Source organism: Caloenas nicobarica, chromosome 8, assembly GCF_036013445.1.
Source record: "Caloenas nicobarica isolate bCalNic1 chromosome 8, bCalNic1.hap1, whole genome shotgun sequence".
Taxonomy (NCBI): Eukaryota; Metazoa; Chordata; class Aves; order Columbiformes; family Columbidae; genus Caloenas; species Caloenas nicobarica.
The window spans coordinates 10,580,134-10,595,155 of NC_088252.1; the positions used below are offsets into that span (position 1 = coordinate 10,580,134).

The 15,022-nt window shown below is 39.6% G+C and overlaps 1 protein-coding gene across 1 annotated transcript in view; it reads right to left on the reverse strand.

Moving 5' to 3' along the window:
* The window catches only part of FARSB (phenylalanyl-tRNA synthetase subunit beta), a 39,319-nt gene that overhangs the window by 840 nt on the left and 23,457 nt on the right, over positions 1–15,022 (reverse strand). Inside the window, exon 16 of the mRNA XM_065640003.1 lies at positions 13,966–14,118. Coding sequence (XP_065496075.1) covers positions 13,966–14,118 — 153 coding nt within the window. The remainder of the gene's footprint in view (positions 1–13,965; positions 14,119–15,022) is intronic.

Genomic DNA, 15,022 nt, shown 5'->3' on the forward strand with positions numbered 1-15,022 from the left:
TCAGGAACGTTTTCATGACACTGATCACTGGTGGTCAGGCCCAGAGATATATTCTTTGTTATCTCCCCAGAGGAAACAGATCATTTCAGAAGTGTCTCTTGTGAGGTTTGTAGTCATGACTTGCAGCTATAAGATCAGTAATTAGATCTTTTTCTTGTCCAACTTGCTGCAAGGGCAAATTAACTTAAATGTGTACCTCAATTTTGGCTGCCTTGTGAAATCTGACGGCAGCAGTAAATGATCACAGTAACATTATGTAAAGGCTGTTTCAAAAAGCATTCGGAATCAGTATCTTTTAAATCACCCAGTTCCAGTTTTAGCTACAAGCACAAACCAACTACTTACACTGGACACACAAAAATGACATTATGCAGCCCCTGGCCGTTTCTGGCACGTGACTCCAGCCGTACGGACACTTGCCACTGCCAAGATGCACTATCCAAAACAAGTGTTAAAATAGAACTTGATGAAACAAATTTAGAAAATAAACAAATGTCACACATACGGATCACTCTGCAGATTGTGGGTGAAAACATAATCTAAAAATAAAGTACCCTTGTAGTTAGTGGTACAGGCTTTCCTATTTCTGAATAAAGCTGGTATTGTACCATGGATGTGAGCAGCACACAGTGAGACTCTTTTAGAAACTTGACTGTAAGCTTAAACTGGCACAAGAGCAAGAACCAAGCAGAAGTTAATAATGTTGGCATGATACCCCCGCTATAAAATTATAGGAAAAAAGAGCTTTGACAATATGGTTAGTTAAAAAGCTGTGAGTCTGACTTGTCTGTTCTTCTGAGTTACCTTGTGTGTAGCCCTGGGAAAGTTCCTTTATCTTCTTGCACATCTAGACTCAATTATATCATGAGACTTAACGGTTTCAAACTTGTTTTGGACATCTGGACGGGGTCTAAAATAATACACTCAGTCAATCTATCAAAAGCAGTTTCCAAGGTCCGTGGCGCTTCCCGATGTGTGAAACCATGTTATGTTCCCAGGCACACGAAACACTCGGCTATCGGGGCATCACCAGCTGTCGGTCTCTCAGTCAGAAGTTGGGCAGAAGGTGGACAGGCGATGGGGGTCTCGAAGCCTTACCTGACCTTCACATCCACCACTACGGGTCTTCCCGAGAAGGTTAACTTCAGCAGATGTTGCCTTGCATGTAACTAAATAATATGCATTTGCGATAAATTTTGAGAACTGATGGGAATTCATGACACATTATATTGGAAACTATGAAATGGCTTAGCGCTTATGGTGTAAAGTGTTATGTTAGCTAGAATCTTAACACCAATAAAATGTATCCCCTCTTTCCATGAGCCGACAGCACAGCTTCACATTACAAGCGAACCGAAGCAGCGAGTCGCGGCGGGAGGGAGGTGGTGGCTGTCACCTGGACAGGGGGACAGGGAGACAGGGGGACGCGCTGCTGCTCTGGCTGAAGCCCTGACCGTGAGACTGTGGCGCTGCATATACCGCTCCAGGCTGCGCATTAGGCACTCAGCCACATTTTTCATCTCATATGCAGCAACCAGTGCTGGACCATTATGTTCTTTATTCTACGTTGCGCTTCCTTGCAAGTGAAGAGGTAAATACGTGATGAATATCAAGGGGGAAAACTTGGCTCCCCACAGTGTGGGGAGCAGGGCTCTCACATCACATCTCCATTTCTAGTTGAACTAACCCCGAAATGTCGGTTATTTCCCAGTGCACTCACTAGCATGCATGGTGCTGTGCAGGCATGGCACTGGCAGGTGTTATTCCATGACTGGAAGAGATCAGATAATAAGTAAATAAAAGTGAAAGAACCTGTTAAAAGCTTTAGGAGTCTCATCCATTCAGCCAACACTTGGCTATCGCACCAAAGAAACATGAGCTGAAGAATAGGTTTACAGAGTTTATGAACTCTGGTTAATAAGGAAACTATTATTATGATAATTGGCTGCACTATCAAATGCTTCCAAGTGTATTCTTGCCTGGAAAAGGACCCCCAGACTGCACCCCACAGATGGGGGATCTAGGGTCTTCCTCATCTTAGTGACCCTCCCTTTGACCTCACACGGTAAGGGAAGGAGGTTGGCTCGTGCCTGAAACTGGGTGTTGTTGGTCTGTGTGTCTCTGCCAGGGCACCAGAACTGGATGTAAATGTAAACTTCAGATCAAAAAAAATTCAGACATCGAAAGGGAAGCACATAAAGAAAGACAAAACTCAGAAGAAACATGAAAAATCTGAGAAGAAAGCGGGGGGGGAAAGAAACGAGCATTTTGCAGCCGGGGGGAGCGCTTTGACTGAGGGACCAACCATGACTAGAAAAGGAGACCTGAGCTGTAAGAACCTCATTGTGTTGAGGACAACCATGGGTTGCAGGAAAACCTGAGCAACCCACAGAGCAGGACAGCAACCAGAGGATTTGTCACAATTACTAGGAAAGAAAGGTAAGGATTTTTTTTCCCTGATTTACATGTTTCTTGTAGTATCGAGCAAATAGCAATGGTGTTACAGATTTCTAGCAGTGCATGTGCTATGGACTGGACTATCATGTCAACTCCTGAAGTAAATTATAAAACTTCAGACTGAGAATCGAGGCTGTATGAAAGACACATGCTTATGCTACTTGCACATGTGGGGAATCAAGCAAAAAATACAAGCACTGTTATCTCGTTTGAATGAATCACACTATAAACTGAAGCCCCGCACTCTTAAGCTTCAATGAAGTCTTGATGCCAAAAGAAGTCCGAAGGGCACCCTCCCTGAAAAGTTAGCAGCTGCGACCTCAGCTTTGGAGCAGGAGTTAAAAGTTGACAGTGGAGTTTGTCCTGCCTGTGTATGCAATATCCTCAAGAAGGGTATGGTGGTGAAGAGCATGGTCTTCCTGAAGAGAGCCCGTGCTGGTCAGGGAGCCACCAACCCACACTTGGAGGCACCACTAGCAGCAGGTGTGTTAGGAAGGGGATGCATTTGCTGCTGGTGTAATTATATCGAAAGGCTGCTTTTCTAGGTCTGGTTGGTTGTACTATCAAGTACAGTGAGAGCCAAAATTAATTTCAAAATTGTAGTTTACTATACCATCCATTTTAAGGATAACATATTTATTACTGTTGACATAGTTAATCCTTTCTGCTGGGCACACAAATAGTATCTCAAACTTCACCTCGAAATGTAGTCAGAGATAGTGTTGTCCTTGCTGATAGAGACCTACATAATGCCAGAGGAAGCCACAAGGTCTAGCGATGGAAATCCACCTCCTAATGTGTCAGTGTTATAACTGGTAGTTATGAGAAGGGGTGGGGTGAAATACAATATGCATCCGTAAAGGAGACGCCAAAGCCAGCCATGTCCTATGCTGATACACTACAGGCCAGTGAAAGACAAAAGCTACTTCTCGTGGCTGCAAGTAAGAATTTAATTTCCAGTGTTCAGTGATGTAGAAATAATATCTCTAATTAAAGCTTCTGTAGCATGTCTTCAAAATCTGTAATTGCCTCTCTGTAGTCGGGCAATGGGGCCACTTTGATTGCTTTGGGCTAATTCTTGGGCCAATAATCCAATAGAGCATGTAGTCTTTAGCACATTTTCTGGCTAATTGACCCTCAAAGAGCTCAGAGGTCCCTGCACTCTTTGTTGTCAAACACCTTGCACAGTTTCTGTTCTCTGCCTTACTCTCCCTCCTTTTCAAAAAGAAATAGATTAAAGCAGTAGTATAGGCCTACAGTTGCACTAAGCCTTCAAACCCACTCGTTTGTTCCTATAATTTGAAGGAACATCGGAAGCTGAAGCTTAAGAAGGTAATAGAGCAGAGCTCAGCTGGCCTCCGAAGTCTTTCATCTTAATTCTCCACCCCCTCAGTCACTCCAGCTGCCCTTTCACTACCTCACCCTGACTCACCTGGGCAAGTATTTTACCTGTGCTACATTGGATGGAATTTAGTTTTGTGGGGGGCTGGACGCTGTTTTTCCTTTTAGGATCAAGTTCTTCACATTTCTGACTAAATCCTTCTTTTGGCAGATGTGCTCAAATGCAAAGTTACAGGACGCTGTCAGACCAGTCAGTATTTTAAAAGGCAACTGCCTTTTCTTGCCCATGCACGCAGCGCAGTCAGGCTCCCACAACCTTATCCAAAGCAACAGCAACCTCAAAATCGTATCTTGTCATGGGATGCTTTACCTTCAGCTATCTTTTAAAATCACAGACATCTCAAATTTTGCATGATTTTTGGAACATACGGAGAGACCAATTGCTCGTTAGAGTTGGACATTGTCAGCAGTTCTTCCCCCATATACTGTCATGTCCAGAAAACTCACACTTTGGGATCAGTGGGATATTTATTGACATTAGTTTCCTGGTTTGTAACTCCCGAATAAAGCTGTGCCAGAACAACCTCCACTCCCCAGACCACACCCAACTGTAATGACATGTCAGGAAATTTCAATCAGTACAACCAAATTTCAGGTAAGTGCCTTAATATTCATCCCCAATCTCCTTCTTCTTCTGTCTAAATTTCTGTCATATTTCTGATTTCTTCCTATGTTTTTTTCAAAAGCCTCCACATACAGGGCACAGCACCAAAGGGTAAAGGGACAATCAATTATTTACCTGCACTGGTACACTGGATATTCAAAACCAGAGTTCAATGTAAGAGTCCTTGTGCAGACAGTGAGGCTGGGGAATGTGGAGAATCATCCACAGATTTGCAGTGGTCAGTCAATTAATCATCTTCTTGTGTTACAAATAAGGTGATGGCTGCAGTTTTATTAACTTGTGTCTCGGGGAGGGTGTGAGGAAAAATGAATTTGTCTGTTTTATAAGAACCCTCATACGCAACTCTACAGCTGAATATATACTATTCTGTATTTGACTATATTTAAGATTATTTAGGGATCAATGATAACTGTTTTACAAATACAAACTTACTATAAACTGTGTGGAAATAATCATAATACTGCTTGGGTCCAGAGGGAACTGTTGTTAAGTCATGTTTGAGTTGCAGTGATGAGCTGGGGACTGGTCTAACTAGCAATCCTTTCCTTCGTTTCCCTTGAGAACAGAGACCAACATGGACTTCTAGGCTAGATTTATTTTTTAGTCTTGCTGTAGAATGTCCCAGGAGCTTTAACAGAGGATGTTTGGTGTTGCTGAATGTCAGGAAGTGGTTCATGAATGTAACAGGCTTGGAGTTTCTCTTTATTCGCCTGTGTTATTCTCAGGATTACAGTAGTATCAGATACTTAAGATTATTTGGGTAAAATTGCTGTGTTCCTGCCTTCCCTAATGGAAGGTAGTATTTGGGAGGATGCTGAGGCTAGGGAAGGCAGACGTTCTGGGTCACTGATCTGGATAACAGGATTTAATGTATTCAGTGCTGGAGTATTGGGGTGGCTGCTTAAATAAGGCGTACAGAAAAACTTGTCTTGAGTAGGAAACTTAGAAAAAATTATCAGATTTCATGTATTTTTCTGGAAATCAGTATTTGTGTCTAAAGCTCAATAAATTTGCATCTGTGTGGCAGTTGTGAGAAACAGCAATTCTACACTAGAGTTTAGCTGCACTGCAGAGTTACTATTACACAGCTAATCTTTTTTTAGGCCAGTTTTATCTGATTTATCCAGACTTATCTGAAATGTTATACTCCATCCTGTCTAAAAGTCACAAGACTAAGCTGATATTGTGTCACAGCTATTTATAAAATTAGAGAATTCCTAATCCCAAATAAAGCTTTTTTTTTAAGATATCTTGCTAGTTCACTTGAGTTAGAGAACACAAAGCTTTGAATACTAAAACACTTCATGTCTTTCTGTTCCATGACTGTTTTTTATCTCTCTTTAAATATCTAAAGGAATAATTCATGCTTGCAAACATCAGAATTTTTCAGAAACTAGGAAACAATAGACCATATTCTTTATGGTAGGGGGTATAACATACTCTGTGTACGCACATTAAGGCAGCAGATTTAGCTTTCAGGCTCTGCTTTCATACAAGCATTAGAGAATAACAAGAACCAGCACTAAATCACTCTGCAAGTCTACCTTAGTATGTCATGCTTAGTTTGCATGTTGTTTACTTACTTCATGTCCCAGACCAAGGCGTCTTCCCCTCCCAGTGACTTGATGTTACTTGCCAGGACAGATAACGCACACCTGATGTTGCACTTTCCCAGCTACCATGTCATGCCTTTTAGAAAAAGACCTGACAAACTAGCATGGAATACATAATTAAACGATGAATCTCAGCAGCCATCAGGACTGTTAGCAGCTCAGATTCCTGTTGCAAACTGGTGCCCTGTGGCTGAGGCTGCAGCACTGGGAACAGAAATGCCCCAACTGGCCAAGTGGGAGCCAGCCTGGACCAGAAGCAATAGCGGGTCTAAAACCAGTATGCTGCTCTGCTTCTGGACCCAAACAACAAGGTCCTGTGCCAGTGCACGTACTAGGTTGAGTCTGCACCTTTTCTTTTTTATCTACTGCCTTCTAATACATACACAACAAAGAAAAGCAAAAGGTGAAGTCAAGTCCTCCACCACAGGCAACAGAAGTATTAATCTTAGGATCCTGCATTCATCTTGGTCCAAATGTTTGAGCCAAAATCTTGTAAGTTCCTGTTTAAAATTCAGTTGCATAAATAAATATTAGAAAACGTATGTAAGATTAAATTTGAAGCACTGCCTCTCTGCCTCCATATCACAGTTCAAAAATCCAACCAGATCAGAGAACTGCTGAACCATGAACTATAAATTCAACACGATCACAATTGATAGCATTAATATGGTAGTGCAAATGAAAGCATACAGACACTTAGTTGGTCTCTGGCCATAACAAGAGGTGAAAACAGAGTCAAAGGATGAATTGTAGCACTCGAGCAGAGCAGCCGGTGCAGCCAGCCGTGCGCCCTGGTTCTCCCCGCTCCCACCGCTGCCCCTGCTCGCAGATACGACACGTGCAATTTGCTGCTAGTTCTGCTGCTGGCTTGGATAAATCAGCTCTTTGCTAGAGAAGGCTTTGCAATATTGAAAATATAGTTTATGATTAAGAAATAATTTTCTATGTTAAAATGTAAGGAGATAGAAAAAATGGAAATGACCTAATTCTATGTTATATAATGTAAGCTGTGCCAGATAATTAAAACTCTTAATGCAAGGAAGATTTCTATCTGTCATACTTAGGATGTATGATTAAAAAAGATAGTTTCCTTTGGGGTGGGAAAAGAATTAAACTCTGAAGAGGCCTCCCCAGAAAAGGAACAGCAGAAAAGCAAAGCTTTAATGTCAAGGAGAAGAAATGAACACCCTGAGCTCAGGAACACAAATGCCAGTATTTTAGATGGTTCTGGGAGTAGACAAAAACTGGTAGAAAATGAAAAGTCTGTTAGGAGAAATGCTGCTAGTTCTTGGAGCATCCCTTATCTGTCAGAATAAAATGTGATGGGGAGAAAAACATCGTAATATTAATTAGTTAGTACTTGCAAAAAGAGAAGATGGCCTGTGTCTCTTTACAAGTTGACTTGACACCCTTCCCCAGACACTTTTGCAGTTACCGCAGATTTTTCCTCCCACTGTTATACTAAAGGAAACCTACTTCTGAACCAATTCAAAAGAGTTTCTCATCTGAAATAACATTCTGAATTTGAGAAACAAATATAATCTTTGTTCTCCCATTGAACGTCTTCATTTCATATGTGGGGAAAAAGCATGTCAAACATAATTTGGTGATGAAGGTTTAAAAGACTCAGAAGTCTAAGCCTGTCCAACTTTCTATTGTCCTGTGCGGTGCTAAAGCAATGTGCTTTTCCTCTACCTGAGACCCCTTTTTTGGAGCAGGGGGGATATGGTTTGTGCAAACAGGTTATATTTGAAGGGTATTGGGAAGAAACATTAAAAAACTTTCAGATGAAGAGCTGAAATAACCACAGGAATAGAAAAAGCCCTCCTCAAACTCGCTTCTGATGGGCTCTTTTTACATAATAGAATTAACTGTATAACACAGAACTAATGAAATGAGACTCCAGAAACAAACTATGGGTTTTGTCACAAACTGTGTCAGTGTCACTTGCCGTAACTGCATCACGTGCAACAGCACGTCCCCTCTGAGGTGTCCCGTCCTACAGTGTGCTGTCAAATCTTGGTAAATCGGGTTTATCTGGGGAAACTCCAGACACTATAGACTCCCACTTTGACTAATCAAATAATATAAGCAACTTGCTTGGTTCATGTCTTTGCCAGGTACTTTCTTGGGTGTTAAAATGGTTACAACCAAATTTGATGCATCAACACTGGTGTGGGAAGATGCCTGATATGACAGAAATAAACTTGGTCTAAGTTTGTAGGGATTTAGTTCCTGTAAATCTGAAGTTCTGCATTTGTAGGAAGTAAATAAAGAGCAAAGATAATAAATGATTAAAGGGACATTAAGTGAGCAGCCACATCCATTTTATTAGATAGTTTTTTGAGTTGTTAGAACTCTAGTTATTCACTCAAACTAAGCTCTCTTGATGCGGCAAGGAAAATAGCTGAAGAGAAAAGGATGAGAAATTCATTAGATTTCGAAGTAGTGGCCAACACTGGGAAAGCCACAAGAACTAGTGACAAACATCTGATTTTGCAAAATGACTTGTAACTAAGCTGTTGTAATGATAGTGCTGGAACTCCTGAAACTCCTTGCAGAATTAGAGTAATACATTTTAAAGGACTAAAATCAGTCAGATTTAATAAAACTGTCCTTACCTTCTAGTGTTGTTAATTCGTGAAACTGACTGGGAGGAACTAAACAGAAAAATAGGAGTGGAAGGTCTTCAAGAACAATTTATTTGATAAACGAGTAGTACTAGTTTCACAACAAAAACTGGGAAGATTTTTGGCTAAAACCCTATCCATACTTAGCACTGAAGTGAAAGTGGCTGAAAAATCAGAAAAGCTATGTACGGAGAAATAAATTGCACTTTGTGAAATGTGATTAATAACAGTGCCTGAAAATTCATGAAGGAACTGAATAAATTAGGAAAGATTAATGACAGGTAACAAAGACAGCATTAGAAAGATTTTTAAGATTACTGGAAACAAATTGTAGGTAGAGACACTTTAAGAAGACTCATTGAACTCCTTATGTGAGACAAATGTATAAGTTTTTAATAAATATTTCTTTTCATCTTGGAAAAAAGGGTATTCTTGAGTATAATAAGGTGCCTTCCAGTGCATTGAAAAAAAAAATTCAGAATTAACAATCTGGTTACATCCACTGGGATGAGGATGCTTCTGAGACGCTGGGCGTCTTAGGCACCAGAATTATGGTGCAATTCTCAAAGCAAATATCCCACCTGCTGCTGTTAACTTATAGTAACAACACTGGCAGTTCTGTAGTACTAGAAAAATGTTAATGTGGTGACAGTGTTCCAAGGTGGATGATCTAAATTGAATCTGGGTGAGAAAAAAAAAAAAAGGGAATTGGCAAATGTGAAATGCAGAGGACCTGAATACAGTCAGTTACCAGCTGATATGTTTTTATTGAAAATAGATGTTATCAAACAAATCTTAGTATAGTCTTTCAAATTACAAGCTTCGTAGATAAATACAAGGATGCAATATCCCCTATAAAGTATGTATTTGCAAATGCCAATTAAATGCATTAAGAATTGACTGATATCTTCTGGTATGTCACAAATGATATTTGGAGGCTTCATCGTAAAATTGGCACATTTCCTTTAGTTATCTATGAGTAAATACACAATTATTGACATCCATGAACAATGCAATGGCTGCCAAGACAGGCAACTGAAAGGCCAGGATTGCCATTAAGAGCAATCAAGCTACAGTTTGTTAAAATAAAACAGGTATTAATAATGCCAAGTTCAACCTGGGTACTAAACATCTGTGTGTATTAGTCTCCCAGTTTAAACTGATCTCCAGAGATAAATGCCGCGGTTCAGCTCTATCCACGTAACTCTGAATTAGTCCCAGACTTCCCTCCTCTCGTGGACTGAGGTTAACTTTAAGATTTGGACTGTGGCTTGTTGTATAATTATTATTATAAAAGCAAATGTTTACTGATGTTCTTAGTTATGGAGATAACTATTACACCCCTAATTTCACAGCTAAACCTTACTAAATGAGAAGCTATTACTATGATTTACTGTGGAATTAAAATTTTCTACACTTTACCACACCTTTCATTTAATTAAATAAGGGCAGTAAAAAGAAGGGAGGGCAAATTCTTTTTTTGAAAGACAACTGTCAATTACTGAAGGAAGCCAGACTCGGTACGCATTTATTAAGTACACGTTTACGTTGAACGCAAACAAGCTGACTTCTCAGCCTCACTAAGTTGTTGATTACCCTAAAAGAATGAATGGCACAAACATTTACTTAAAGCAAAAAAAAATATACGAATCCGAGAGTTAAGTGAAATTCAAAAGAATCAATGTCAGTGTCTACTAAGACTTTTTTCATTCTTTTTAGCCTAAGTAAGACTTTCCTGTGTACCCAAATCCCATGATTAATATCACTTCCTGTGATCATGGTCCCGAGTTCTGGAAGAAAGTCATTTTGGACGGCCGGCTAGAGGCATGAGGTGACCAAAATGTTGCAGAAGCCGTACCCATTCCTGCAGAGATTAAAACTTTAATACCTTCCAGTATACTTATCAGAATGCCTCTAGTTTTCAACTCAAGGGAACTAAAACTAATGAAAGTGAACTAAAAAATAATTTTATTAAATAAAATTACCTGACAATAGATGACCTAATATGTGGGCTCTTTCTAGCCGTATTTTTATTGTTTAAAAAGTTTGATTTTATTTTGTTTACCTTCTAATCATACACATCCATACTGATCTTTAGATCTGATTAATGGTATGGAACTGGCTAAAACTTCAATAATTTTATGCAAAAATTTCTATTCTGGAGCATGTAGAAATTTGAGGATTGATGCAATAACTGTATTCTTTTCAATCTACGTTGGATTATGGATGCCTATGCTATAAAACAAAGAAAAAACCAAAATGCTTTTCTAGGCCAGTAATAGCAGGATTTATTAACATATCAAGAAGTCCATTCTGTGTATTTGAAAACAACGGGTAGTATTTTGGAATTCTGTATTAAAACTTTCTAATTTTGTATATTAGTGGTAATAATATGAAAAAAAAAAATGGTTCCATTAGTAACTTTAAGAAACTGAAAAGCCTTGAGTGCTAAATGTATGTTGAAGTCCTTGAATTCAGTCACTCAGCCCCCTCTCTTCCTCAGGGCTGCTCTGAATAGCTCTTCTCCATTTATTACCTAGCTCAGATTACACCAAAGCGTAGTGCAAAGGCCAGGGGAACATCACAATTTCACCCATATTTTCTCTCATCTGTACTTTTTTCACAGGTGTTGCTGTAAAGGCAGAAAGGCTCTGACCTTAAGGTCAAATCACAGGGCACTTGGGTGTTGGTAGAACAGAAGGAGCTTAAATAACCGTGATTTGCACATATGGACTAAACAAGGCTATACTACAGGCATTTTGTTTTTCAAAGTGAATTTGCAAGAATCAAATAGGTGCCCAATACATCTCTCTCTATTCTTTGTTGCTCATTTAAAATGTGGGTTTCTTTTTTTTTTTTTGGGGGGGGGAGGGATGGTGGGTTTTGTGGTTGTTTTTTTTTCTTCCTGTATTGTTTTCCAGTAATCACTAGAACTATTTTAATCAGTTACACAAAGAATAAAAAAAAAAAAAACTAGACTAAAACCCCACCTTTGCACTGTGTTACTTACTAGTCTCAAGTTTTCCTTAATATCACATTCAGAAGTAGTATCCAGGATCTTTCCAAATCTGAGTCAGAGGATAAACCCATGTCTCACTGTACAAATTTTAATTTGGCACAGGCAATAAGAGTGTGCTCCATCAAGATGCATCTAAAAATCCATGCCATATGTAACAGCCTGGTTTAAGGCTTCTGAAGTAACTGCACTGTTCTGAATTATTTCATTGTGCTGCAGTCTCTTAAGATGTTACAAGATGTATGTATTTTTTTCATTCAGCAGTTGACCTTACTCTATCATTTCTTGCTCACACATGCTTAACTGACAGATTGCAAAACAAGTTTTTAAAAAAATCCCCCAAGCTCCTTCAATTTTCCAACCATCTCTGCAGTCAAGGTCTTTTAAGCAAGCTGGTGCAGTGACACTGCATTTGCTGCAGCACTTGAGTATCAGCCGCCTGCAGTGTCACCAAGGTTAAATTCCAATGTCAGGAGAACTGCAAGGAATCTATGCGCCACTTCAGAGTTTCTGAATCACTGATGAAACAGAAAGTAGTATGCACTTGGTTGTTCTTCTATAGCCAAAAGCCACAAACGGCTTGTAATATATTGCATATGACAAGGCATAATCCATCCTTTACACTAAAAGCATTGTGGAGTAATGTCACGGGAATGCGGGGATTTTGAATGGGCGTTACAAATCCCACGGCATCAGGAATACTCAACAGCACTAGTATATAGAAATAACTTCTTCACTGTGTTAGGATTGATCTTTTTTCCAGTTTCTTGGAGCCAGCCATACATCACTGAAATACTACTGTACAAAATATAAAACACTTGCAAATATTTTCAGTACTAAAGCAAACTCTTTATGTCTATTCAAAACCAAGCAACAGAAGGATTTTGAAAAGGGAACTAACACTTTGGTGTGACTTCAATGAGAGCTGAGTGTGCAGCTCCTAGATCTTCTAACCAGCCTCCCTCCCCATTCCAAATCAGGAGCTTTGCGATTACCTGTTCTGTGCTTGGTAGAACTAGAGCAGGAAGTACAATCGTTTAAACATTTCTCTGGTCAAACTGGGAATCCTAGTAACAATATTCTAATAAACCTTTCAAAGTCTGCCTAAACAATACTGAGCAAAATACTACTTTGACACTTTATTTCTCTCTTGTTTTTTGACAAAGCGACGTGTGCATTGAAGTGCCAGGAGGCTGCTTAGTCGGAGGGTTATGTTTGGCATCTTGGCAGCACTCCGTGCAACAGGGAGATATCTAATGATTTTTTTCATTAAAGTTCTATGAATAGGCAAGCTCGGTCAGGCTGCCAGGGACTCTGTCAGTGCTGCTTCTTTCAGTATGTGCAGAATGGTGATGCTTCCTCAAGATGAGACAATTTGAGTCAATGTCTCGTATCTCTGAACACCAATACATGACATATAAGTAGAATCATAGCTGCTATCCCTGCAGTCTTGCTTTTCTATACTGTATTTACTACACTGCTATTTTAGGTAGCAGTACAGATTAGTTGCTGATGCTGCTCTCTTGCATCAACCTACGCTCCCTTCATGAAGTAATGGGGTCAACCCGCTTGCTTTCTCTCTTTCATGCATATGCACATACACAGAGGAGATTTTGCACTTAAGGATGTTATTTTTAATTCATGTGCAGCTTGCCCTGTATGGAGGAGGAAGAGGGCTGTTATACAACTACTTGTCTAAGCAGCAGGTTCAGACTCAAAGACAGCAGCTCCTTGAATAAAAGATATATAAGGCATACATCTTCATATGAATATATAAATAAAAGGTACATATGAATAAAAGCTATAGGTAAAGCTTTTAACTAAAAAATTAGGTGTAAGAAGTTGTCTTTTCCAGGCATTGTTAGCCAAAGACAATACAGGGGGTATCTGGCATATTCATCAATTCAGTGAATTCCTACCTACTTTTGCAATCAGGGGACTAATTCATTATAAACAATCTACAAAGCTCATGGCATACACTTTACTATAAGTCTCCCTAAAAAGCTGACAACTTGTAATTTATATAAAACTACTCAGAATAGCTCACAGAAAGACAGCAATCTCATTTTCCATCAGTGAATGCAGTTAATGCCTTTTCACTTACACCACAGTATGATAGCATATAGATAATATTAATTCTTAATGCGTGTTGCTGAGAACCACCAGAAAATCGCCTCAGGTTGTAGGGGAACATTTGAGCTGTACATTGCAGCTCTGTCTTACCTTCAGCTGCCTTGATTGTGTAGCCATTCTCTTCATTTGGTGGTACTTCCAGAAGCTGCATGACCCTGTCCAGCAAACCATGGATAATCTCAAACCCAGGGCTCTTGTTGTAATAAACTGCACAGAAATGCCTGTAGTTTCTTGCACCTACATCTAAAGAAGGAGGAAACAATTACGTTATCTGGGAAACTATCACACTTTCAACCTTGCCTTTTGCATCAGTTTTCTTCTGCTGTACAGTGAGGCATTTGTGGCTGACAGGAGAAATGAGTATGTAAAATGGCTTCTCTGACACACCTGTCACAATCTGAGGAAATAATGGGATTTCTTTAACCCACTGGACTCTCACAGAGAGAAAGATGTAAAGCATCCTATGCCTTGCGCAGGAAACAAGGTTGTTAAATACAAGAATCTTCTACACAGTGACAGGTACCAAGTATATAGTTAAGCGTTAAAGAAATTAAAAACAGACTAGCCAAAATGCAAATACTCAGTAAGCATCAGAAAACTTGTCATACTGGTGGGAAAGCTAAATATTTATAGAACGCAGCTGCAGAACAACTACCAGTACAAAACAACTAGCTCACAACTTGAAATGAGTAATAACGTTAGCATAGTGATCTGTGAAAAGATCTAAATTCACACAGGTTTCCAGATCACAACTGATGCTTTTCCTGATCATCTTGCCATCCCCCAAACCAAGTGACTATGAAAAGGTGCTACACTTCACTAACTCAAGACTGACATGAGTGTCTCCCATTTTGGACAGTTCTTTAAGTCAAACTCCTGCCTTCTCCTTGCTGTAAGTTTTCTTACCTTTTTGACTTCATCAGAATACTTTTTTTCTTTTTTGGACTTTCAAAATGTGTATGTAGTAGTACGTTGTTACACTTGTACCTTTAGGCTACGCCATTGGACTATACACCCTCCAGGACTACTCTGACTTACTTCAAAGCTTTACTCATTCTGGGTTTCAACATTTTCACTTTTTGAGAGGAACAATCTAGGAATGTAACAAGTCCATTGACACAGCTGTCAGTTAGCAGCAGTGAAATTA